Source organism: Eublepharis macularius, chromosome 1 (assembly GCF_028583425.1).
Source record: "Eublepharis macularius isolate TG4126 chromosome 1, MPM_Emac_v1.0, whole genome shotgun sequence".
Taxonomy (NCBI): domain Eukaryota; kingdom Metazoa; phylum Chordata; class Lepidosauria; order Squamata; family Eublepharidae; genus Eublepharis; species Eublepharis macularius.
In genome coordinates, this window is record NC_072790.1 from 71,362,640 (window position 1) to 71,389,928 (window position 27,289).

Genomic DNA, 27,289 nt, shown 5'->3' on the forward strand with positions numbered 1-27,289 from the left:
AGAGTCCTGTGCTGGGCACCCCCACTACTGAAACACAGGCCCTATCCTAGCTGAGGTTTATGTAGTGGGGGGGGGGCAGTGACTGGGTGTGGGAGAGGGGTTTGGCCAGTGCTGGGGAGAAGGGTGATTGGTTGCAGCTGTGATCTGCATCTGTGCTCTGCCAGGGCTTCTGGGCAGGGCTGTGCCTGTGGGGAAGCACTTGGCTTTTTCTGTTGCAAGGGCACCAATGGGCTACACTATGACTTTTGATGGTGTAACTGTCAGCTGGTTCTGGGGGCTGTTTCCAGGCTAGGGTAGCTTAGACAGAACTCCTGCTGCACCCCGGGTCTACCCATCTTCCCACTGTCTGTCCCTGCTTCTTTTACACATTTGTGAAGGTTTATATAAATAGCTAAGAAGAGCCCTGTGTTGCAGAGTGGTAAACTGCAATACTTCAGCCCAAGCTCTGCTCACGACCTGAATTCGATCCCGGCGGAAGCCAGGTTCAAGTAGCTGGCTCAAGGTTGACTCAGCCTTCCATCCTTCCGAGGTCGGTAAAATGAGTACCCAGTTTCCTGGGGGTAAAGTGTAGATGACTGGGGAAGGCAATGGCAAACCACCCCGTAACAGAAGTCTGCCAAAGAAAAACAGTCTCCCACAGGAAAAGTGTTTTTGCCATATATCAAAGGAATTACTGATCAGATGGGAAAGCTTATGAAAAAGCATAACCTTCAAGCAGTATTCAGACCCACCCGAAAAATACAACAGATGCTACGATCAGCAAAAGACAGCAGAGATCCCCTCACCTCTGCAGGAGTATACCGTATACCCTGCAGCTGTGGACAAGTTTACATCGGGACCACAAAGCGTAGCATCCAGACAAGAATAAAAGAACATGAAAGACACTGCAGACTTGGACAGCCTGAAAAATCAGCAGTGGCTGAACATAGCCTAACTCAAACAGGGCACAGTATCTTATTCCAGGACACCAAAATACTGGACAACACTTCCAACTACTTTGTCAGACTGCACAGGGAAGCCATTGAAATTCACAAGCATAAGCAAAACTTCAACAGGAAAGAAGAAACCTTAAGAATGAACAGAGCATGGGCTCCAGTTCTGAAAAACACCAGGCCAACAAAACACTCCACACCCGACAATAGCCCTGTAGAGAAGATTAGCACATCAAGCACCAATCCATATGCAAAAGAACCGCCTCAGGATACAGTGAAGCCTCCCGCCATTAGCATTCCACACCCTGGGAAACTCTTACAGAATGACTCAGCTCAACCCCACCCCTCCTGAGTAGATACAAATGACCTACATCTTTTCCACACTGTGACACTGAGAGATCTCTGTCTTTTGGTGCTACACCTCTGAAGATGCCAGCCACAGCTGCTGGCGAAACGTCAGGAACTACAATGCCAAGACCACGGCAATACAGCCCGGAAAACCCCCAACAACCATCGTTCTCCGGCCGTGAAAGCCTTCGACAATACAACTGATAAGTAGTTGTGAAGTTTGATGGTAGTAGAGAGACAGATACTAGAGGGGTGGCTACGTTAGTGCCCTGTGGCAAACCAAAAAGGAATCTTATGCTTCTGTAAGCAGTAACATCACCATCCGGAGACTCAGCTAACGCATCTCCTCTCCATGGATAATATGACCAACTTCTCACATCTCTGAGTTTTCCTTTCCCATTAAGCAAATTTGAGCCGGGCTAATTTGGGGCCGTATGATGGTAGGCACAGGTTCATCTTAGTGGCTGCTGATGCCATGTTTTATGGGATTTATAGTTTTTAACCCAGAGCAGGACATGCAGGCTTGCTGGCTGGCTGGCTCTCCCAGTAGTATAGCCTTGCTGCCTTGCACTGGCATGCGAGGGGGGATGGCAGAGGAGAGGGATTGCCCTGCGCTGGCCATATCCACCTCTGACAGCTGCTTCTCAGGCTTGCTGCTCCCCCTCCCCATGATCTAGCTGGCAGCACAGTGGTGATCATGTGTCCGGGGGTGCAGGCGAGCCCGCATGGTCCTGCCACCTTCTTCCCACTCTCACTGGGTTCTTCCAGCTAGGTCACCACCTTCCTTCTGGGAAACCAGGCGAGACCAAGAAGAAGGTGATGGTGCACAACAGCCCAGAGCACAGGGGGGAGTGAGGAGCCAGGCAAGCAGCCAGTGGCCAGACAGAGGGCTGTAGGGCAATCCTTCCCCTCCTCCCATCCCCCTCACTGGGCCTGCCAAGGCGAGGCAGTGAGGCCATGCTGCCATGTGAGCTGGCTGGCCAGCAAGCCCACATATCCAACTCTGTGTTAAAAAACGACTCATCCCATGAAACATGACATCAGTGGCCACAAGGGTCAGCCCATGGCCACCGTACTTTTAGCTTGGCTCTTCATGTTGTTGTGATCTTGCTTTGTGGGTTAGGGTGAGTAGAAATATTTTATATTTTTTTCCAGTTGAATACTTTTTGAGAGAAGCTCATGTCTCACTTCATTCAGTGGGGCTTATTCCCAGGTAATTTGTTTGTCAGCGGCGTTTCATTCATAGTGCACTTCAGTCTCTGTCTTAGGTCCCTTGGTTGAGGAGTCTTCTTCTTTTTTCTCTTCTCTCTCTCTCTTTCTCTCTCTTTTTTTTGCACCTCATCTTATTGAAATCTACACAGCATAAATCATAAGTTAAGTGAAATCTAGACCGTCAAGACTGTCCCTTTCCCTTTTCCATTTCTTACTTCATAAACAATTACTATGCAGTCTGGAAGCCGAGTGATTTGTTATGACATTTGGGTTGTATCAGGATCATATGGGAGAGCCCAGACGGAATCTTTGTCTCTGAGCAGCCCTGGTGTCAAAACCCATTACTGTTCCTATGCTTCTATAGATACCTGTTATGTCCTTGAAGGAGCCAAGTTAGACATGTTTACGGTGGTTAAGGCTAAAGAAATGGATGTTCATAAGAGAGTCGAATGGTAAAGAGAGACCTGGTTTGCTGAACAGAGGCATTCAGGAGATTATACATAAAGAACGCAGAATGGCAGAAGGTCCAAAATGGATAAAGTGATGCACTAATACAAGTGACAGAAGTATAATCTTTCTTTCATTGAGAGTACTTTTTATTATGAGTTCAGAGATGGAAATATTTTTATATGAGTACTGTGATGACCTTTAGAAAAATGTTTAGAAAAATGTTTAGAAAAGTACTAGAAAAATGTTTTGAGTAAATGGAAGCAGAGAAGTAGGTGCATGATACAAAGAACAGAGAATGGCCTTTTTAACTGCAAGCCTGTTTAAAAATTGTAGTTCATCCAAAGTAATTCACCAAACATAAAGGTTCTTCTACTTCTTTGATTTCTCTTGGGGAATCTGTATTTTGTGTGAAACATATCTTCTGTTATTCTGCAGAAACAATGAAGAAATAGAGGGCTTCTCTAGTCTCTCGTAATCAATATCTAGGATGCAAATCCACGTATACCTTACTTTTATTTCTAAGTGTGAGCTGCTCCATTAAAGGAGGGGAAAGTGCCAATATACTTAGCCATTCTGTTTACATTTGGCATAAGCATTTGCATTCAAATGGAACTGCCTTCATTAACTAGCTCATCAACAGCTTTATTGAAATGACCACTTTTAGATATCAAGGTTGCTGCCAGTTAAACGGGCATGTACATTCATGTCAAACTTGGGGGTTGATAGTGTGTACGGAGGAGTATATATTTGCACTGAAAAGTATGCACTGGGCATGTTTGAAGCAGCAGGCAGTAAATACGTTAGAATTTCAATTATTTCATTTTCTACACAATCTTTTCTTGATTGTGGTATTTAAACTCCTTAAATGTATTCCTAGGCTAGTACTATGCAAGATCTTCTCCCTTTACACCTTATAAAACTTTGGAAAGCCCCTCCTATCTTGTTTTGGCAGTCTTTCTTAGGGACTTCACATATTAAATTCAATACAGATTCCATCTGCCGTAAATAAGGAGACCCATGCTTGACTCAAATGGTTCACATGTGGCCTCTCCTTTAAACAATATTTTGGTGCTGAAAATTCCTGGCTGTATGTAATTTCAGCCAGCAATGGTTGACCCATGAACAGACTTGACATGAAATCCTGTACAGAATTAAGATATTATCTCTCTTAAGAATCTGTTCACATGCTAGTTTGAGCCACTTATTTCACTGACATGAGCTGTTTACTCATAGGAAAGCAATGTGATGTGCAATCTCTAAACTCATGCTGGTGCTGCAATTTTGCTATTCCCAAGGTCTGTATTGTAGCCTTGGAGATCATCACAAATGTTCCCGGAACTGAAAGTGGCGCATGTGATTCAATAATGCTTAGAAGAAAGAAGTGTGCTATCATCTGGCCCCAGGAAAAAGTGTGAACTGTCTCTAAGAAAACAAATTGGAGAGGCTAAGTAAACAAATGTTTGGGTATTTGGACTTTACGGATGCATTCCAAACAAACAAATAAATACGTATTGGGATGGATACTAAACATGTTTTTTGCTGAAGGAAGACACTCTGCCAGAGGAAGAAAGTGGAGAATTTTTTGAAAATTCTCTTCCCACTGCAGACTTCAACCCCGCCCTCCATATTCCCAGTCCTTGCATGCACAATTTGAGGGGGCACAGCAGGTTGCAGCAACATGGGGGTTGGGAGAGTTTTGCTTATGTAAATGTCGCACTGCAATAGTATGATTTGCTCTGTTGGTATTAGGGTCTTTGAAGGTAGATGACTTGGAAAATAAAACTTGAGAACTTTGTTAACTGGATTCATTATATCCATTGGCATAGCATATTTTATTAGGTTAATCTTTCAAGTTTGTTCTTTTGACACTGAATACCTTCTAAATGTTACAACATGAGAAGTGTAATTCTGAGGCCAGCCATGACACTGGTACCCACTCTTGGTCATCCCCTACCGGGAGGTGCCCACTACAGTCCTGCTCTGGTGGGTGCCATGGGTGCCTCATGTTCCCCAACAGCTAATGGCTGTCTTCCCCACACCAGGGCGAGAGGACTGCTTGCCATGACCAAAAGGACCCTCCGGAGATTGGGAATAGGAGGCTCATCCAGCTCTGGCAGTCTTAAGGCTACCTGGGCTGGTTCGATTAAGATTGTTAACCTTGTGAGTACCACTAGAGAACTGGCACATGCTTGCACCACCACACACATGCTCCCTCTTCCCCAGATCAGCAGCATGAGGTGGCAACCCCCACAGGATCAATGGACCTCTGCTCCATTTGAGAGCCAGGCCACCCAATGGGGCAAAGGTGCCTGGTGGATCCTTGGGGCCACCACTTCCCTGGTAGCCCAGGGCCAGGCACCATCTCCCCAGGGATATGCTTTCGGGCTGCCTCAGGAGGGAGTGATGAGTAGAGATGGGCACGATCCGCATTACGATAGAAAAAACCCCACGATAATGGCAATCGCGTGATCGTGACCCGGTGGATCGTCGTCGTCCATAGCGAACGATTCAGCGGTCAGGAGGGGGCTGGACTGGGGCGATCGTGATAGGATCAGGAAGCCAGACACTCAGGCTCCAGCAATCTATTCTGAATGCCTGAGCTCTGTTTGCCCTCCTTCTGTCATGGAGGTTTCATGCTGCACATGGAGGTTTCATACTGCAGCTTGAGGTTAATTTTTTAGCAAAAGAAATTTAAGGCAAGAAACTTGATAATATTTCCCCTAGGAAGGAAAAGCAAACAGTTGTGAGTGAAAAGGTGGCTTCCTGAGAAAAATATAAACGAAGTGATTGGGAGAGGAAGGGGTTAAGAGAGAGAGCAAACAAAAAACCCTGGCTTTGAGAGTGGCTATCAGCTGAAGCTGTTCTGTGCTCCTCTCCTCCTGAGTTCATTCAGTGCATTGAAAGAGTTAACAATGAAAAGAGATCTCTCTCTCCTCCTGGCTTCTCAGCCCAGTGGACTGCATCCCTTTTGCAAGCAGTTGAGAAAGAGAAGAGGGAGAAAGTGTGCAAAAGAAAATACAGCCGCCTTTAAACTCTCAACTGGTGGAACTCTAATTAGACAGGTGGTACAAATGATTTGGCTTTTTCATGACTAGAAGGGTAATACTTGGTAAACAGAGGACTCAGAGGAGCTGAGCGGGAGTGTTTGCACGCGCCCAACAGCCGCCACCACCCACCTTCCCACATAGCTGGGAATATCAGCACACCCTGCATTGGCCTCCACGATCCACGGACCGGGAATGGGAGATGCTCGGTGCGAATCGTTAATTTGGGATCGTTGCCAGTGCCAATCCATGATCAGCTTGATCATTAATATTTTTTGGATCATGCCCACCTCTAGTGATGAGTGAGTTGAAGCTGCTGAAAGCCATGGGCAAGCAAAGAGGCAGGGAGGGACTAGTTGTTTGACAAAGACTTTATTTGATGTCTGACTGATCTACCTCAGCCTGGACTGGAGCTGTGCTTGTTAGCACAGTGTTTGAAGCCATGAGGGCCATGAGTGCTGTTGAGTGGTGGGCTGTCCAGGGAATGGCTCCATGGGCAGGACGTGGATAACAGCCAAGAAGGAACACTGGGGGCTGGAACAGCCATGATCCCTGGCCTCCCTGATGGGCTGTGACCTGCCTGAAAGGGAAACAGACACATGTGTAGCGAGGGGCCAGGCCTCATGCAGGCCACATCCATGTCTGCCACATCCTGGGAGGATGTCCATGATTGGGGTCAGTGGCTCCGTTGTCACAGGTGATGCTGGCAACCAGACTATGGATGCTCATTCAGTAGGAAAGTGCTCCTTGTCCTCATCTGGCTGTTCTGTTCCTGTGGCTGCTTGGAGTTCTGATCCTGGGAGAGAGACAATCATGAAGTTGTGTGCCCACTGTCATAGGGAAATTATAAGTAGAGATGGGCATGAACCAGAATACAAACCAAAAAACCCCACGAACCAGCCCGGTTTGTGGTTCCTGAACCAATGATTTGTGGAAGCTTGTTTCCACGAACTTCCACGAACTGGTCTATTTGTTCATTTGGTTCATTTTAGAGAGCAATGCCCCTTTCCCTGCCACTGCAAAGCAGCAGGGAAAGGGTCATTTAAACCCATGGATCAGCTGCTTGTTGGGGAGATCGCCGACAAGCAGCTGATCATTTAAACAGTGGGGCTTGGCTGCCCGGCCAGGAGTTCCCAGCTGGCTAGCCAAGTCCCACATGCTCTTTAAATGGCCAATGGCCATTTAAACAGCGGGGCTTGTTTAACCCACAGTTTACACCCCAGTTACACCTACACCCAGCCATCATGGCTGTACACCAGCAGAAAACCTGGGTGGAGTGGTGCTGGGCCACTGCACCATCATCAGGGGATTATGCTGGCATAAATCTGGGGGATATGCCAGAATAAGTCCAGAATATATCAGCATAACTCCTTGGTCGCTTCCACACGCTCCAATTTTTTGGGGTTTTCCCTGTCCCAAAGCTGTGTCTTCCCAATCCGCTTCGAGAATTCACCTTCCACATGCATCATCCTCATGCGTGTTTTGTGGGTGTTTGTTATGGGGGGGGGGAAAGGTCCCAGAACAACAAACACATTCATTATCTGTGCCTCGTCACAAATGACAATGGTGCATTCTCGTCCAACTTTCCTTTTTTTTTTTTTAGCACATGTGGGATTGCACTATACCGTTGTCCTGTCTTTCAGCTTCTGCAGAAACTGGGCATGTGTAGTACTCCATTCTCTACTGTTGATTTCCTGGTCAAAGTTTTAAATGCAAAAGTGTTTAATGAATATGCGAACAATAGAATAGCGTGATCACACAATTCCATATCCTACTATATAAATGGTGTTCCTCACCATTCACTCCTTATCTCTGTGGAGGCACAGTCTGCAGGGATAAGAGGCAAGTGGGGGGCAAAACAGTTTGCCTCCCTGCTGCTTCCTTGGGGCCTCTGGAGGCCTGGAAGGGCCCAGCACAGCTGCAGGAAGGCTCAGTGTGGCAGCGTGGCCCTCCCAAAGTCCCACAGCAGCAGGGATGGAGCTCCCTGCCACCTCCATGGGGCCTTGGGAGGGCTGCGCACAAGCTAAGTGGCACCTGAGGGGTTAGAGGAGGAGAGAGCCCCTGCTCTCTTTCCCGATCCCCCCCTTGACTGATGGCATGGGGAGAGGCATGGGGAGGGGGAGCACTGCTAGGGCCCATTGTATTTTCCCAATCAACTGGCCTTATTGCTAGTTTGAAAGAAAATCAGAAATGGCATTACATTCCCAATGTTGTTCCTAGACTGATAGTCTGATTGCTGCGTGATCCAATGTAGCAAGCACTGCAGTATGATTCCCTTTGTATACACAGATATTGTAATAGCACAAGGACCATTTTAAAAATTAAAAAAAGGAGGGGTTATACAATTGTGCATACGAGCCAGATGAATGTGTGGGAGGGGTAATGGCGAGAGGAGGGACTGGAGATTTGTGGGAGTGCACTTCAAAAGCTCAAAAAAGCGGCCACACGCATTATTACGCTAGGTAATCGAGTGGAAAAACTGGCCTCAAAAATGAAAATAGACTAAAACAAGTTTCACAAAAAATGCTTTAAAAGCAGGATTGTCATGACCTGCTCGCGCATGGGAAATGATGACGTGTGTAACGAATGAGATAACCCACCAAATTTCCATTGGAAGGCCATCTCTTTAAGGATATGTGGAAGGGATCCTAGTCAGCTCCCAGGGCACTTTTGCACACACCCCTTCAGGATTGCACTTTTGGTTTATTGTGGGGGGTGAGCATTGACTTTCGTTTAAAACAGTTCCCATTATAGAGCTGCTTGTCTATCAGAAATCTTTGGAAAAGAAGATTTATGGTTTCGTTATTTAACGTTGTTCCCAAAGCATGACAGCATTTACTCAACTTTGTGACAAAACCACTGTATTCATGGTAAATAACATTTGACTCTTGATCCGGTAATCCAATTACATGCTTTCATTCTTACTTTCTTGTAACTTTAACAGCTATTGCAAATTCTAATGTTAAGAGTTTGCATACATGTTTTAAAAAGCACAAAAGCACTTTTTTTACATTTCAATGGGAAAAGAGAGAATAATTTAATGTTAATAAGTATTATTGGATGTGATCCAACCAAAGTTTCCATTGATTTCCCCAAATGGGACTCAAAGGGGCTTAGAACATCATTCTTCCCTCTTCTTTTTTTTTAAAGAACAACAACCCTGTGAGGTAGATCAGAGTGAGAGTATGTGACAGGCGATCACCCAGCAAGCTTCCATGGTAGAAGTGGGGATTCGAACCTGGGTTTCCCAGGATCCTTGTCCAACATACTATCCATTATGTCACATCAGCTCTATTTAATTTTGCACTGGATTATGTTACTTACTGTTTGTACAGGGGAAATTTACTTTACATACATACATACATACAGAGAGCCAGTGTGGTGTAGAGGTTAGAGTGACAGACTAGGATCTGGGCAACCCAGGTTTGATTCCTCGCTCTGCCAGAGGAGATTGCTAGACGACCTTGGGCCAATCACAAATCAATTTCCTGCTCAGCCTAATCTACCTAACAGGGTTTGTTGTGAGGACAAATTGGAGGAGAAGAAAATGTTGTTAGCAGCTTTGGGTTCTCACTGGTGAGAAAGGCAAGGTATAACTGAAGTGAAATAAACATACAGATGATGGAATAAAATTTTAATTGCAAATTTATCGCAACATTAACAATATACTTTGAATAGTATAACTTAATAAAAAGATAACAATGCAAACCTTAACAGAGTTATACCCTTCTATGCCAAGTATTTTCACTGGATTTAGAAGGGTGCAACTCTGTTTAGGATGACACTAAATCTCTTCATATGGGAGCAGCATTCCATTATAGGATCTTCACCAGCAGTCTGAGAGCCAAGCTACAAGTGACGCCTGACACAGGTTGGACACTTGTCAGCTTCCCTCAAGTTTTGATGGGAAATGTAGGCATCCTGGTCTTGCAGCTGCAATGGAGAGCCAAGCTGTAAAACCAGGATGCCTACATTTCCCATCAAAACGTGAGGGAAGCTGACAAGTGTCCAACCTGTGTAAGGAGTCACTTGTAGCATGGCTCTGAAATAGAACAGCCCAAGGACAGTTTTACCACCTCATTTCATGACTCCATGGATCACACCTCAGTTCCTTTCTGAAAAATGGGTACAATGGCCTACCTTGAAATTTGGAAATTTTATATGTATATTTTTTTGTAGATAATGCATGCCCGCTATTGAAAACAGAAGGACACCAGTTTAGACGTATCTACAAAGAAAACATTGGCGTTTTGGGTGAGTTTTCCTGAAACAGAAATGGAGAATATTCAAAATACATTTAAACAGATATTAAATGTTTAAAATAAAATGTACCTTTATGTTTTTAGAAATGGAATGACAGCATTTTATTTGCGAAAGCTGTAGTGCAGGCATTGCCATTCATATTTGTTCCATTTTTCCATGCATGCTTATTATAATTAGTAATGGAGTTAGCATTAAATTTTGAGAGCAACCCTTTTATTCTAATTCCTTTAGATGGCAAAAGGAAAGAGCCAGTTCATTCCTCAGAAGTCAGAAAATGAAGCGTTAGGGGAATTTCATGCTAATGCTTTCCACATGGAAAATGAGATTTTGACACTTTTGTTACAAAAATTGTGGGATTTGAAATAGCCTGTCAGTTGCTACTCTAGAAAGCCCAACAAACTTGTGGCACAGATCAATAATTTTCTCCAACATTTTAAAATTGCATTTAATAGACAATAAATGATGTAACGATATCATATTTTGCAGGTTTTGATTTAGCTGAAAGCTTCTCTTTGAGACAGATTTCATGCGGCATTGGAAAACCCTGTTTTAAGTTGGGGAGTGTGCCTCTCATCAGAGACTCTCAGTAAGTAATATAATGCATTTTCCTTGTATACCCCATTAGGGTCCTTAAATTGTTGTTTTATATTGGGTTCTCCCTTTCACCTCTCTTTCCATGTTGTATCTTCCTTAAGTTCCCACTTTCCTACAATGTCTAGTTACTTCTTCTGCATATTTTACTTTCAAGCTTCAGCCAGATATGCCTTGAAGGATAGTTTTATTAGGAACTTTGGCTAGTGATAATGGGCTTCTTCAGCTGTTATTCCCATCTTAGCTAATGAAAAGAATGGTGGTGGAAATGAAATGGCTTAGTGTATTAACTACTTGGAATATTATAAAATTTGATTCAATGTTTAGATCTATCCCTGTAGGGGATGACACATGCAAAGATCACAGTTGTTCATCAGAAGCAGAGACATTCACATATGGCAGGTTATTATTTCAGATTTCTTCTTTGGGATGTTTCCATATGGATGACTGTGAGCCAAACTACAAGTGACGTCTTACACAGGTTGGACACTAGTCGGCTTCCCTCAAGTTTTGATGGGAAATGTAGGCGCCCTGGTTTTACAGCTTGGCTCTCCATTACAGCTGCAAGACCAGGATGCCTATATTTCCCAAAAAAATTTGAGGGAAGCCGACTAGTGTCCAGCCTGTGTAAGACGTCACTTTTAGTTTGGCTCTGTGACAACAGTACTCTCTTGCTTATTTGAGAAGCTAACCAATATTACTCTTGCTGCTTCTAAGTTCCATTGATATTTCCCCCCCAGCTCCATTCAATAGTATTGGGTAAGAATGGATGCATAAGATGGAAAAAGCTGTGAATGTTGGGTTTTTGTTCAAAGGATCCTGCATTGTACTGTTAAAGTTTTATAAACATCTGTTTTACTTCTCCTTGCTTCCAATAACAGAATGAATAAATAGAATATAGCCTTAGCCTCGATCCAGATGGTTGTTCATGTACATATACAAATGCTTTGCAGATTTTCCTGTTCAAAAGTTGCCCCATCCCCCCAATAGAATCCATAAACTCCTTGGTACACAAATGCAGTTTTGAGATTTGAGTACAAAATTAGTTTAAAACAAAAACTGTCACTGACTGCCTATCTCTGTGTCTATTGCTCTTGTACCGAATCCCCCAAACTCCTTTTAGAACTTCATAGAATTTGTGGGGTCTGCTGTGGGGGGATAACTTTTGATTAGGAAACTCTGCCAAAAATGTTGGTATGTGCAATAATAAGTGTTTATACACCCATTTGAATTGCTGCCACAGTAACTTAATATAGCTAGATTATAAAGAAAGAACTCTAAGAATTTAAACGTCTGCCAGTGGAACATCTTTATCTCAATTGCCCAGGTATTGTGTGTTCAATAAATCTTTTTTCACTAAGTTGTATTCTCTTTCTACACAGTGTCAGCTTATATAGTTGTAGACACAGCAGTAAAGCCAGATGTAACATGACTTGTATGTTCGTTTCTTCTCTTGAGATATGTAAATAGACCCTGGGTGTACTGTGAGTAGCAGAACATCAGTCTCCCCACTACAGGAAATGAAAGGGTATCTGATTAAGCTGACTAGAAAGTGTCAAGTAGCTTGGCAAATATCCCCTTACACTTCACTCATTCAGCTATAGCGTGAGCAATTGTAAAGTATGCTGTACCATGTCTGTTGTGTGAGGCCATTTTATTTTTCAATGGGGCATGCAGCTATTTATATATTCGTAAATATGGTACTTTCCAAAGACACTGTGTGGAAGAGAAGTTTGTATACATGCATGTACATATGGAGATGGAATTCAGGTGTGGTTGCTCTTCTTTTCAGGGGTTTATTTATGTGGATATCCCTCACCATGGGACACTGACTGTTTGCACACAATTTTCATAAAAGTATTTTGCAAACTGACAGTGTTTTCAATGATGTGGTGGGATAGTAATTAGAATAAACAGATTACTTTTTTAAAATTAAGATACTAAAGATAGTAAATGATGTGATAAATGCAGAAAACTGTATTGTCGAAGGCTTTCATGGCCGGAGAACGATGGTTGTTGTGGATTTTCCGGGCTGTATAGCCGTGGTCTTGGCATTGTAGTTCCTGACGTTTCGCCAGCAGCTGTGGCTGGCATCTTCAGAGGTGTAGCACCAAAAGACAGAGATCTCTCAGTGACACAGTCTGTGTCTGTGACACTGAGAGATCTCTGTCTTTTGGTGCTACACCTCTGAAGATGCCAGTCACAGCTGCTGGCAAAACGTCAGGAACTACAATGCCAAGACCACAGCTATACAGCCCTGAAAATCCACAACAACCAATGCAGAAAACGTTTCAATGGACTACTGCTGTCTGAGCATGTTTACGCTCATACTTTTAAGTACTTTAAAAATGTTTACACTCATACTTTTAAGCACAGCAACAGATTTGAGCAAGGGATACCAAAAGAAATATGTAAAAATGCAATTCCTCTGACCCTCCCTCTGCTAGGGCAGGTTCTCTAACTTAGGGCCAAGCTAGTTGTGCACGTTTTTTTTTAAATAATAAATTTTATTTATCAACAAAACAATAAACAACTTCAACCATACAACTTAAACAGTAAATACAAAAAGTAATATATGGAAGTAACAATAAGATACTCTTTATAAATAAAATTGCTGACAGAATGCTATGATTTGCAGTTCTTACAGTTAAAGATATTATACAAAATTTTCTTGAAGCAACTTAGCTCATAACTAACTATCTAGTATTTTCTGATATAAATGGTTTGGAGGATTTGCTTCTGTCCTATCAATTTAGTCTAAGAAATGCCACCATTTTTCATAAAAGTTGGATTTGTGTGTTGTGTTAGTTAAATTTTCTGTTGTCTATGATACGCTGGTTGTGCACGTTTTTAAAGAGTTGATCTGGCTTCTCCAAACCCAACTTGAGCTCCCTGCAGCTACACAGCAGCTTTGGGGAATAGTTGTTTAAAAAAATAAAGGAGAGACTAAATGGCCTCAGAATGCCTCCATGGGGGGGAGGTTCCTCCCTCCCCCTCAAGCCATTTCCCCATGTCAAGATATCAGGGGAGGGAGGCTTTTTTCCTGTTTTTTATGTTCCATGTGAAGTATTCCGTGCATGTGGAGCAGTGAAAACAGTAGAAACTTCTCCCATGCTATTGTGACATGGAAAATGACTTGAAGGAGGAGCCCTTCCTCCCCTTCCCCCGCGGAGGCATTCTAAGGCCATTTTTAAACAGCCATTTATATTTTAACCGCTGTATGGCTGCGGAAATTCAAGTTGGGTCTGGGAAACCCTGACCCAACGCTTTAAAAACCTGCATGTCTGGAGAGACCCTTAGAAGGTTCCAGCTTATTGAGAAATCGCCATGCCTTTTCAGTCCTGGTTCAGAATCAGGACTCCAGCCTCCACAGGGCCAGTGGCCACCACCTGCAAGGAGCCAAGTCAGTTCCTTCAGCTTGTAAAAATCCAGTTTTTCCTGGGCAGGACTCTATTGCCAAAAGCCGTTTCTTGTATTTGAAGAGGAAACAGCATAACTGGCAAAGTACTGGTCACTTATTCTGTTCATTTTTTGAGGGCCACAAGAGGCCAGTCACTTTCAGAAATGAACAGAAAGAAGGGAGGAGATCATCAAGAGAAGATTTTTCTTAAATAGTGTATTGTGTCATTCCTATCCAGTTACTCTTTTTTTTTAAAAAAGACGAAAGACCCACAGCGCCATTTAGGGAGGGAGTAGGGGATCAATGAAAGTATCTGCAAATATGCCAAGGGTTTTCCACTTAATGTCACTCCTTGGTTTCCCCCCACAACTGTGTATTATGTTTCTCAAAATATAAAAAATTAAAACAGGATGATATATTGTCGAAGGCTTTCACGTCTGGAGAACAATGGTTGTTGTGGATTTTCCGGGCTGTATTGCCGTGGTCTTGGCATTGTAGTTCCTGATGTTTCACCAGCAGCTGTGACTGGCATCTTCAGAGGTGTAGCACCAAAAGACAGAGATCTCTCAGTGTCACAGTGACAGAGATCTCTCAGTGTCACAGTGACACTGAGAGATCTCTGTCTTTTGGTGCTACACCTCTGAAGATGCCAGTCACAGCTGCTGGCGAAATGTCAGGAACTACAATGCCAAGACCACGGCTATACAGCCCGGAAAATCCACAACAACAATAAAACAGGATGGGCAGATAATACTTAAGGTCACATAAGAACACAGTGTGAGGAGGCTTCAATGCGTACAAAGTGTAAAAAGGAAACCATAGCTAAAAATGGAGAGAAATGGATTACCTTGTACTGTCTAAAATCTCTGTTGCAAGAGTGATTTCACACAGAATCACATCAGCAACCATGAGCCACGGAAAATCACCCTGGTATTGGTTCCCATTGTGGGATTGTAATTTACTCATATGACACCTTGATGTAGGAAAAACATAACTGAAGATGCACAGCACTGTCTTATCTGGCCTATCTCACAGGATCGTTGTGAGGCTAAAATGAAAGAGGAAAGATCCTTGTTATGTTAACCACCCTAGATGAATAGATAGAAGGGAAGCAGAAAGTAGAAAATTTTCTTCTTCCTTATCAGGGGTAAGGTGTTTATTTACTTCACTTTATCCTTCACCATTTGACTGAGCAGGACTTGGCATTCTTCCCCCCATTCCCACATATGGAAACAAGAGAGAATCCCTTTTAGCAGTTGTCATTTTAAAAGACCCTTTAATGAATTTATTTATTTATTGCAGTTTATTCTGCCATTTTTGATTGATTTGATTTGATTTGATTTGATTTGATTTGATTTGATTTGATTTGATTTGATTTGATTTGATTTGATTTGATTTGATTTATACCCCGCCCTCCCCACAGATGGGCTCAGGGCAGCTAACAACATTAAAAAAATACATTAAAAGTCACAAAAACATGAAATCAATAATATTTTTTAAGTCATTAAAATAGTCCAGGAGTGGCTATTTAAATAAATAAAGAAGTTAGGTGTGACTATCACCAACTGACAGTGATGTTGACTAGTTAGTTTTTACAGCTGACTAGGGATTTGAACCCATGTCTACCCCGTACATATCCAGCACTACATTACTCTTGCCTTCTACAATAAAATTATAACATTCCCTGAGAAATGTGTGTGGAAAGAATCTCCTGACTCTCAGGGCAAAACTGCATGTGGGATCCATTCGTACTCTTCTCGGGGGGGGGGGGGGCGTGTTCCCTCTGTTTTCTTATGTTATGTGTTTTCAGGATGTTGATCTGCAGTACATACTCTCAATTAGTAGTTGTTGCTATTGTTAAATGTTAATTTTGTGCTTAACATTTGAAGCAACTCACATAATATATCTAATGGGGGGGGGTACATAAAACTATAGCCCAGAGTCTAAAATTCCCTAACTGCATGACTCAAGACAATTATTCAATGTGTTTATTGATTGGTTTCCCCACATTTTTGTTATCCAGACGACAGAAATGAATACAGCTTTTTTTTTTTAAAATAAAATTTTATTGGATGGGTTCACATACATTTCAAAAACATTTTACAACAATATACCCCTTTTCTTAATATATGTTATCCCACCCCCCTCCCCTTTTCCCTTGTTGACTCCCAACAGCACTCTGACCCCTTTTCCCCTAATAACTAACTCTAGTCTAAATTGCTTTCCCCCTATTGTTTAAGGCAAAGATTTATCTTATATTTCTAAATCTTTCAGTAGTTATCAAGAGACCATAACTGACCTTTCACGTCCCATTTCTTTTCTAAATATTTTTTAAGTTTACCCCAATCTTCCACAAATTCCCTTGGATTTCGTTCTTTCAATTTCCTTGTTAATTCGTCCATTTCCACCATGTGCAACAATTTCTGAATCCAATCTTGAATTTCTGGTAGCTCCTCCTGTCTCCAGTGTTGAGCATACAGTAGTCTTGCAGCCACCGTCATGTAATAAACCAGGACTCTATCCTTAACATTAACATTTTCCATATTTAACCCCAATAATAACAGTTCTGGGCTTTTTGCTATATTACTTTTCAAAATTGATGACATTTCAGCAAAAATCTTAGACCAAAATAGCTTAGCTTTTTCACAAGTCCACCACATATGATACCTTGAACCTTCATGTTTTTTACATTTCCAGCATTTGTTTGACATTTGATTGTTAGCATTTGCTAGTTTTTTTGGTGTTAAATACCATCTGTACATCATCTTATAGCCGTTCTCTTTTAGACTAGTAGCTGTCGATATTTTCATCGTGTTTCTCCAAAGATATTCCCAAGTGTCCATTGTAATTTCTCTATTAAAATTCATTGCCCATTTTACCATTTGAACTTTAAAAGTTTCATCCTCTGCGTATCATTTCAGCAAAAGTTTATATATCTTAGAGATAATTTTTAGGCCATCACCTAACAAAAGTTCTTCTAGGTCCCCATGCTCCTGTCTAAAACCTTTATTTTATCAGTTTCAAATAGATCCTTAATTTGCCTAAAGAAATTAATACAGCTTTTTGTGTCATTTTGTTTTGTTTTAAAACAAATGCACATTTCTAATCTTCTGCCTTATGGGACATCCATAATTAAGAGGTACAATAATTACCACAGGAAGCAGTCCTATTGTTCTCATGTCTACTCTACCACAGGGTAATCACTCCTCAGATGAAGCTTAGATAATGCTACTATATCTGGCAGCAGTCATAAATGATTTATCCAAGCTACAGAATCATTTTCACATCTTTTCTTAATACTGGAGTGGAATGCTTTGATAAATTTCAAATGGTGGATTTAGAGCTAATAGTTCGTTTGCTTTTGAGTTTCTTGTTCAGGTTGATGCATTCTGTTCTATAACTACTGTGTAATTAGTCTATTGTGAGGAGGGTTTCAGTAGTAATAGTTGAATTATATCTTGGTCTGTTAATTAGGATGAACAGCTCTATGTGGTCCCACTGTTTGATTCTGAGTTAGTGTGGTGATTAGTTTAAAAATATCAGTAGTGATAGACTTCAGCGGGTTGCTGATAAAATCTGGTACACAGAAAAAACATGTTGAGAAGGTTTGCTGGATAGAATATGCAAGAGAGACTTAAAAACTCAAAAATTTAAATAGAAAAACATATTTGATCATCTTTTAAACTTGAAAGATGGTTTCTCAACTGACAGATGCTAAAGATGAATTATTTCATAACATTCATTAATTAAAATATTGTTTTCAACTGTAATGTCTAAAGTAAATTATCAAAGTGTTCAGTTTTTCAAATGTCTCATTTTTTCAAAGCAAACTTTTTTTAAAAAAAGAAGTCCTCTTAGGATCTAAAGGAAATTTATTTCTGTCACAGTTATAAAATAGCTTGGATACCTTCCCTCAAGTGACTCTGAAGAAGTCATTTTTGCTAGTACCACTGTCAACACTTTGCTTTTCAGTTCCTGCTTTGAAAAGATTAACAGTACAATACCTATATATAAATATACTGAATTGAAATCAATTTTTTATTAGCTTATACATTAGCCCACATAAATGATTTGGCATGAAGGGTACAAGCCCCTTCACAACACTCCTTTAATCAAAAGTTAAGGCAAGAATTAGTTGCCTCAGTTAAATAACTCATTTTACTTGCAGCTCAGCAATATTCACTGCCTTTCAAGCTGGTACATTTTAGAGCCAAACTACATGAGACGAATTACATGCATACGACATGTTTCCCTGTTGCTTTCCTGTTCACTCAAACACCACGGCCACACTGCACTAGATGTTCACGCAATCCTGTGCTCGGATTGGCACATGTTTCTTCCCCATTCCTCCCAGATGAAAATGGTATCCCATGATGCACCTTCTCTTTGCACATGCTCAAACATTCCTTTGTAGCTTTTCTGAGAAGGAGACTTGTTTACTCAATTGGATGTAACAATGAAAAAAAACCCTGCCAGGTTTCTGGGGGTGGGGTGCTAAAAACAGGGGTTCCACACCTCTGCTGAGATATTACAGCTCAGCCCACCAGGAAGGGGGGCATCTATGCAAAGGAGGGTAGGGAATTCCCCACTTTGGGAGCCATGGCAGCATTTCTTGCTATCAAGCAGAATCAACTCTTTCCAGCCTGTTTGTCTCCACCACCACCCCGATCTCCATTATTCCCTATGGGGAAAACTATGGGGGCTATCCAGGAGGATGGGGGTGGCATTTTGCAAAATAAATCTACAACATTTTCAGGGGTCCTATTGCTAACTGTCCTCTAAAGACCCTCCAAGTTTCAGGGATATTGGCCATTGGAGAGCCATGTTATGGCCCCCCCAAAGAAGGTGCTCCCAGCTATCCCATTTTTTCCTATTTTGGAGAGAAACTGACAGCAACTGCAGAAACCCATAGATCATGCCTTCCCCAAGTCCAATCTCTCTGAAACTTGGAGGAGTCTTTAGAGGACAGTTAGGAGTAGGTCCCCTGAAAATTCTGTGAATTTTGCGCGCAAAATGCCACTCCAGTCCCCTAGAAAGCTCCCCTAGTAGTTCCCATAGGGAATAATGGAGATTGATGATGGCTGGGGGTGACTTCTTTGAAGGCCTATAAAATAGCCCCCCGAAGTCCAATCTTCATGAAACTTGGGGAGTCTTTAGAGAACAGTGGGAGTAGGTCCTCAGCAAATGTGGTAAAATTTGGTCCTAAACTGCCCCCCCAGATCCCTAGAAATCTCCAAATCACATTTCCCGTTAGAAACAATGGCCAAATTTTACCCAACTTGCTCTGTATTTCCAAGCTGAACTAGAGAATGAGTACCTCCCCCAACACACCCCATCCTTTCCAGGTTCATGTATCAGGCATGTTTCTGAACTTTTACTCAGATGCTTAATTGTGTTGCCATGATCTTTCTCCCCACCTTCTTCTTATCCCAGCTGAAGACGCTGCGTGGAGGGGAGGAGGAGGAAGTTAAGGGGGAAGGAGAATGCAGGAAGGAGTAGAGAGACAGCATCAACTAGAAAATGGGAGAATTTAAAACATGCCAGATTAAAAGCAAAACAGTTTCAGTATAAGCCAGATCTAAGGGCAAAAAGAGGGGAGAGGCAAGCGGAAGCTGTCCAAAACTGATGCTCTGCAATGATGACTTGCTGATTATGTCCATGGACACTTGCAACCACGACTACACCAGTTACCCAACATGTACACGGATTAGGGCTACAGGACATGTGTTTACCTGGAGTAAAATGGACATGGGCAGGTAGGAACAGACATGATTCTAGACACTCACATAGCCTCGTGTAATTCATCTCGTCTAGTTCAACTGATCCCTGTAGTGGCTCTGTGGATCTGATAGAGATAGCCTGTCAGATTGTGCCAGCTTTTCTGCTGATGGAAGAAGAGAAGTTCCCTTTTGATCCCTGAAAAAGTGATGTCACGAAATATTAGTCATGCATAGACAAAAAGACACAAGGAATGGGGGATGCAATGCGGAGGGGAATGGGCAAGCATCTGCAGTATAGCTAGGAGGGTCCAATCAGAGATAATTTGACTTACTCATGCCTAAGTATTCCTCTGAAATAGAAAAATACATATATCTCTTCCCAGCTGATACTTTAATTATGATTCCTGTATGACCATCTTACTGGAATAGTACCAAAGGGATGTATGTTCCACTGTCTGTTATGTCACTGAAACTAATCAATGGATTGGATCCAGTGACCCATCAGCAGATCCATCAGTGAATTTTCCCCCTGCCCCCCAGCAGCCATTTCTGACCCCAGCAAGGTTGATTATTGGGGTCATGGGACCTACGTGGAAAAATAGCCATGCAGCTGCAGTAAAGAAAGGAAAGGGGGTGCATTCCTCTTATTGCCGCTTTTCTAATTGGAGCTCCACTGATGGCTTAAACAGAACCAGCATTCAGGCCTGAGGTTCCTGGGACCCCTTACTTTTGCCCTGTTTCCTAATATATAAGGGCTCTTGATATTGCTGGAATCATGTGCTGCAGCATCAGTCCTAGAAGTCCACCATGATGGTTTTCAGGAGTCCTCTTTACCATTTGGCACCTGGGTGCATTAATGACGGGAAGAGAGAAGAAACTGTTGTTTGGTGCATGCCACAGGTCTCTTCCTAGGCACTGTGGTCCTTCTGAGTTCCTTGATAGTACAACGTAGCCTAGAAGTCTCTCCGATACAAGTAAAATCAGATTAATTCCAGCAACTGGAGATGTCCTCTAATTAATCCCTTTTAAATTGAGTGCAGGGGTATATTTACTACCCACCTACCTCTGACGGTGATTGATAGTACACTATGTGAATTTAGGAAGAGGTAGTTTTATATCCCTGATGAAACTTCTGTGGGATATGTAAAAGACAAGCTCCTATGCTCACCCTCTTACCCCACGTCTCAAATCTGCAATTAGTACTAAAGGACTGAAGAGAGATAATACTTAGGCAGATTTAAACTCCTTTCCCAACAACAACAACCTTTACTACAGAAGCCCAAAGGACTGAGGGGCCTGCATAGACAAAAATACCCAGGCAGTCTTAAATCTCCACTTTGGGAAGATCTAAATAAATTAATTCTCTGACTGCCAAAAGTACAAACTCTCTGTGTATATCTTGAGTGCTTTCTTCTCATTACACAGTAACCACACACATCTGTGCAGTTCAAACTTCAATGAACTAACCCTAACCTGTAAGAGGGCCATCTTAAGCAGGTCCATTCAGAATCTGCTTAGGGCTATACTACCAGGAAAGTGTTCTTAGGATGGCATTAAAAGATGCTGACTAATTGCTATCTTCCCCACCTACCATCCCAGGTTTCCCAACACATTTCTGAATCCTACTCAGCCAGACAAGCCCGATCTTGTTAGATCTCAAAAGTGAAGTAGGGTCAGCCTTGGTTAGAAATTGAATGAGAGACCTCCAAGGAACACCAGGGTTGCTATGCAGAGGCAGGGAATGGCAAACCACCTCTGTCAGTCTCTTGCCTCGAAAGCCCCAGTAATAAGTCATAAGTCAGCTATGATGGCACTTTTCACCTCCATTCAGCTGTCATATGCCCTTGAGACTAAAATATAATTAAATCAACACTGAGAATATGATCAGAAGAAAATCACTTTTCCCTGGATAACTGACAACACAACTATTCAATATAACATTACCAGGCCCCACCCCATGACATTGTTGGACACCCATCCATGACAGCATCATGCTTCACCCAATGAGGGTTTAGGATGAGGGGAACCTGGCAACCCTAGCCCCCCCCCACACACATGTAATACCTTCCACCATATATACAGGGCTGCATGCATAGGATTGAGCAAGAAGATACTTGAGCTCAGTCTTTAAGCCCTCCAAGATGCATGTGATTGCCCATGGTACTCCTCATGCAACATCTTGATATTGTTTGCTTCTTGTCAATGTTCAGTGCTCATTTCCCATAAAACTGCACCTGCTCTCTTCCCCAACTCCTGTGCCATGAGACACCAAAGGAAGAGTAACAACTTGAGCAGTGTGCTGGAAAATGCCTCTTTTCCAAGTATTTTTTCCAATTTCTTATAGAGTTCGAAACAGTTTTAAAAAATCAGAATGATTTCCTCCTCTTTTCCAAAGTCTCCCCACCCCATTATTCAATTTCATTATCCTTCTCCACCTGCCCTGGTTCCCTACAAGACATCTTCAGACAATCCAGCCCTCCCTCCAAACTAGGGATACCAGACCGAGTCTGGCAACTGTTGGGAAGGCTGGGGGTGGGGACAAAGGGTCATGCACGTGATGTTAGCAACTTCACCAACATTGCTACAACAGTTCCAGGTACAAACCAGAAGCGACAAAGGGTAGCTCTAGGAATCACCAGAAACTCTATTGTCAGTGGCAGCAGACAACTGGGCTTGCTGGTGGGAGGCCTCCCACCATAGTGGGATGGCTTGGCACGCCTACCCCCAATTGCTTACTGTAAAGCCTCTAGGGATATAAGATGTCTCTGCCTCTGTTTTGTTTGACCCATATACCTTTCCTTCCCTTTAGTTTCTGGTCGTCTTACCCCCACACTTTCCTACAAGTTCCCCAGACTTTGTGACTTCTTCTAATAACCTGTTTGCATAATAGATCCCCCCCATTAACCCAATATCTGAACTCCCCACTAAAATCATCCTTGAACTTATGCTTTTATTATAGCCCTAATTCATATTCCTCCTGAGTTCCATAAGTAGCTACTCTTGTGTCTGCTTTCTGCAGCTAAAATAACATCTAGTGATATGAACAGAAATCTCCATCATCATGTGTGGTTTGGCCTTTTGCAGAAGTGTGAAAGTTAGCACTTTTTATTGCAGAGCTATTCAACCACTTAGTGTATTCTAAACATCCTGATATTTATTAATGCTTGTTCAATTAGGAAAGCTTCTTGATTTCCTAATGCTTCACTCTAGCTAACTCTGCAAGTTTTATCATTCTGCTACAAAGTACATTTCATGGTTGCAGGAGATAAATTTATGAATACCTTCTTGCTTATTTTGTATAAACAAAAATGGATCGTGTTTTACTTTTTCCAAGGATATCCAAGTTTAAAAATGGCTTGGAATATAAATATTAACTGTATTAGGCACCTTCAGATCACTATCCTCTGGTGAATGTTTGTCACACCACAAAATCCTTTTGCAATTTGGAAAGAGTTAGCATAGCTCAGCATGAATGAAAGTCTCTCCTTTGCAGAGGTGGAAGAACAGAAGAACAACATTCAATGAATTTGGAATGTTGACAGAATGTGGGCAGATATCCTTATCTGCAGAATATGTCCAAATCCACTTTTAATCTCTGTCAACCAATTCTAGATTTTTTAAAAAATTCTAATAAATTTTTCTTTCATTCACAATTTCAATAAATAACTGGAATGAATATAGAAGTCACAAGTGAGAAATCTAGAAGGCACTATGTAACTAGGCAAGATATACCTGCCTTCCTGTCTGCAAATACATTATTATAGACTGCTGCTTTCTACAGCCATCTGAATCTTTCATAGGTTCAGCAGTGTACACTGAAGTCTCGCTGCTTCTGTTAAGAATTTGGAACAATAGGCATGACACAGTAAAATCCAAAGCAGATGTACTCCAGTCTAAGCCCATTGAAATCAAATGGGGAAAAAATGCAGTATGTATTTATGAGGGCCAGTATCTTTTTTCTTATGTCTCTTTTTCTTTTTTCTTTATTTCCTTACTGTTCCCATTTTGTCTTTGGAGGAAGAGGAATAGGCTTTCTGAGTTTTGGTAATGCACACACAGGTGGAGTAGTGTTACCATTCTTCGGGTTTCAAACCTCTCTGAAGGATCTCTGAAAATGAAGTCAATAAAATGTGGGAAGGATGCACTTTCGTGCACATGCATATAAATAAATATTCTGTTATAAATCTTTACTTTAAAAAACCAACTTACCTGCAGGACTAGCTGTTGTAGCGTGCCTGAAATGACTAAGGACTACTTTGATAGAGTACACTAAAGGGGCTCAATTCCCCACACTTCCTAAAAGAATAGGATATGAACCTATACTATCAAGGCTCAAAACTTTACGTACTACCTAATTATACTACCTTTTAGTAAAGTCAGCTAATAAAGCTTTTGGGCCCATACCCCGAAAATGTTGGTATAAAACCCCTCCTATACTAATAAGCCCAACAATTTGAGCTCTCCTCATTTTCAGCCTAGCCACAGGCACCATTATTACACTCTCTAGCCACCATTGACTTCTAGCAAAACAACTTCCCGGGGTAACAATCAAGAATATTGCACAGGAACAATTCAATACATTTATATAAAGTGCTATACGTGCATAAGTGCAAAAACTGCTCAAATACATTCCAATAATTAAGTTCTACACAGAATCCATATATAATAGTCAACAGAATCAATATTGAATAGTCAAGTACAATTATTTCAGCAATGGTGGGAGAAATGTACGAGAAGTGTTACAAAGGAGAAACAATCATATGGGTGCACTAAGGCACTCCGGCGATACAATTCACAAGTCAAAGATGCACTCAAGAGATATTGCAGAAAGAACATATTCACATGGGTGTACTAAGGCACTCCAATACAATAATACAAAGTGTTATCAATAAAGTAAATAATATCCAGCTGTAAAGTTGCTTGAAGAATGAAAACGGAGCAAAAGTGCCACGCCTACGGGGTTTGCCGGCATAAGTATCTCCACCCATTTCATGATGTCACTTCTTCACAGGCATTTCTTTCAAATCTAACATACAGCAAAACAACACTTAAAACACGATTTTAAATTATACATAGCAATAAAGTCCCCATTCCTTACAGCAATTGCTCTTGTAAATATCACACCACCATGTTGGCAACTCCCTGTCTGTCTGACGCCACAGGCAGGCTCCCTCTCAATAATACTTTAAATACTATCTGCAATTAAAGGGGCAGTGAGATACCTAATCGAAGATACGGCTCATCTATATTCATAAATAACTGGTAAAGTCTAATGAATTATTAAGACCATACGGTGCTAGAGTATTTAATCGAAAGATCCATTGAGACTCGAGTTGTAATAACTTCTGTTGGGCATTAGTATTTTTGGTTATGTCTACTACTTCTAACACTGAAACCTTAAGATCTTTATCACCACTATGATATTGGGCAAAGTGTTCCACAAGAGGTGCATGTAATATTTTATGTTTAATCCAAGATAGATGTTCCTGAATCCGAACCTTCAATGGTCTACTTGTACTGCCAATATAAATCAAAGGGCAACAACATTGTATCAGATAGACAACCCAGGGCGTTTTACAGGTAGAAAAGGAGCGTGAATACAATGGTTTATTTGTACTGGGGTTTATGACTTCAGATATTTTCATCGCAAGGGGGCAAAGGAGTTTGTGGTGCTTTATTAATATTAACATCTTTTTCTAGCAGGCCAGTGAATTGAATGCTGGTATGTTAGTCTTGCCCCTCCTCATTCATTCATCTGCCCAGTCATTATTACTACTGTACAGCTGCCTTCTTGTGGGAAGTAAGGCACTCCTTACCAGGTACATAAAATCGAAATGATGCAGCTGCCTCCCATCTCTGGCAGCCAGCAGTGGGGTGCTTTTTCCCAGCTGAGAGGAGGAGCAGCAGCAGCAGCAGCAGCAAATGGACAGGTGAGCAAGTAGGCAAACACAAGTGTCCAGTTCCCCAGAATACCAGAAACAGACGTTAATCTGACAACAGAGAGAAGAGCTGTCTCTGTGCGTTTCATGTATGTCTTCAGCTTTAAGCCTCTTTGCCAGTGTGCATTCACCATGAAGAAAAAAACTGCTATTGTAATTGGGAGTTGACTGACAAAGGACTAGAAATTCTTTCAGTGAATTCAGAAAGAACTCCCCTCTTTATCTAACTGTATTTGCATTTGATGGACCTGTGTTTATTGTCTACCCGGGCTTCCCCATTTTCCTCCTTTGCTTGAATAAATGTAGCTTCTTTCCATCTATATTTTATTTGATCAGATTGTAAAGGCTCTCTGAGTCAGGAAACTTTGCTGGGAATATTTAAATTTGTGAGAGGTTCATACTATGACTCCCCTTAAACTTCTATATCAGCTGAAATTGAGAACTAAGATGGAATGTGGAGAAGGGGACAGCAGGTATGACATTGGTAACCTAGGCAACAAAGGGAGTTAACTGGTAACCAGCTGAGGGAGAAGGCAGAATGTTTGTGTGTGGGTGAAGTAACAAGAAAGAAGGTGGCGAGACAAGAGGATTTCTGCTGAAGAAGATAAGCAGTCACATGAAAGAGTCGGTGAGGAAAGAAGGCATGCCTGTCTGGCTACAAATAAGCAAAACTATAAGTTTATTAGAAAACACAAGAGCATATGTTTAATAATATAGGTAGGCCTTACATAGTGGTTTTGCTTTCTCATCCTAGGTAGCAGTAGCCAAAGGCATTGCCTCTCATCTAACCAAGCTGCAGGGTCTCCTCTTTCTCTGCTGCTTTGCAAAAAAACAAGAAGCCCACAGCCTTTTCCACTCTACTTCCTCAGTAATAATTTACAATTCACCTATATAATCAGAGAGAAAAGGAAGGCTCCTTCCCAATATTGCACTGCAATTACTAGGGGTGATATTGTATAAGGAAGCAGGGTATGACTTTCCAGCACTGTACACAAAACTATGTATATACAGAGCCAACACACAGGAGTGAGAATTTTGGCCCAACCCCCCCTCCTATACAAATTCACCTGAACAGATACCAGCACTTGCATGAATACAAGCTGCACGTGTGTTGGCTCCACCCGGTGATTGGGAATGATTGGAAATGGCCATTCCTGGGCCGTTTCCACACGGCTTACCCGAAGCCGGGCCATGCCGCAACGTTGCGGATCGTGCCGGGGAAAATGCGAATTATTGCGTTTTCTCGCGTGAGTTTTGCACCTGGTTGTGCACCTGGTTTTTACGCATCTAGCTGCTGTTTCTACACATAGGACAAGTAGAGTGCAGCATGCTCAATTGGATGTGGAGGTGGGTCAGTGTGTTCATTCCCAGTCCCCCTCTATACATGCGT

At 42.0% G+C, this 27,289-nt stretch overlaps 1 protein-coding gene across 1 annotated transcript in view; it reads left to right on the top strand.

The window, feature by feature from the left end:
• Positions 1-27,289, top strand: part of LOC129324215 (collagen alpha-1(XIX) chain-like) — a 141,862-nt gene that overhangs the window by 58,973 nt on the left and 55,600 nt on the right. Inside the window, exons 2-3 of the mRNA XM_054971318.1 lie at positions 10,166-10,240; positions 10,736-10,835. Of these exons, the coding sequence (XP_054827293.1) occupies positions 10,166-10,240; positions 10,736-10,835 (175 nt within the window). The remainder of the gene's footprint in view (positions 1-10,165; positions 10,241-10,735; positions 10,836-27,289) is intronic.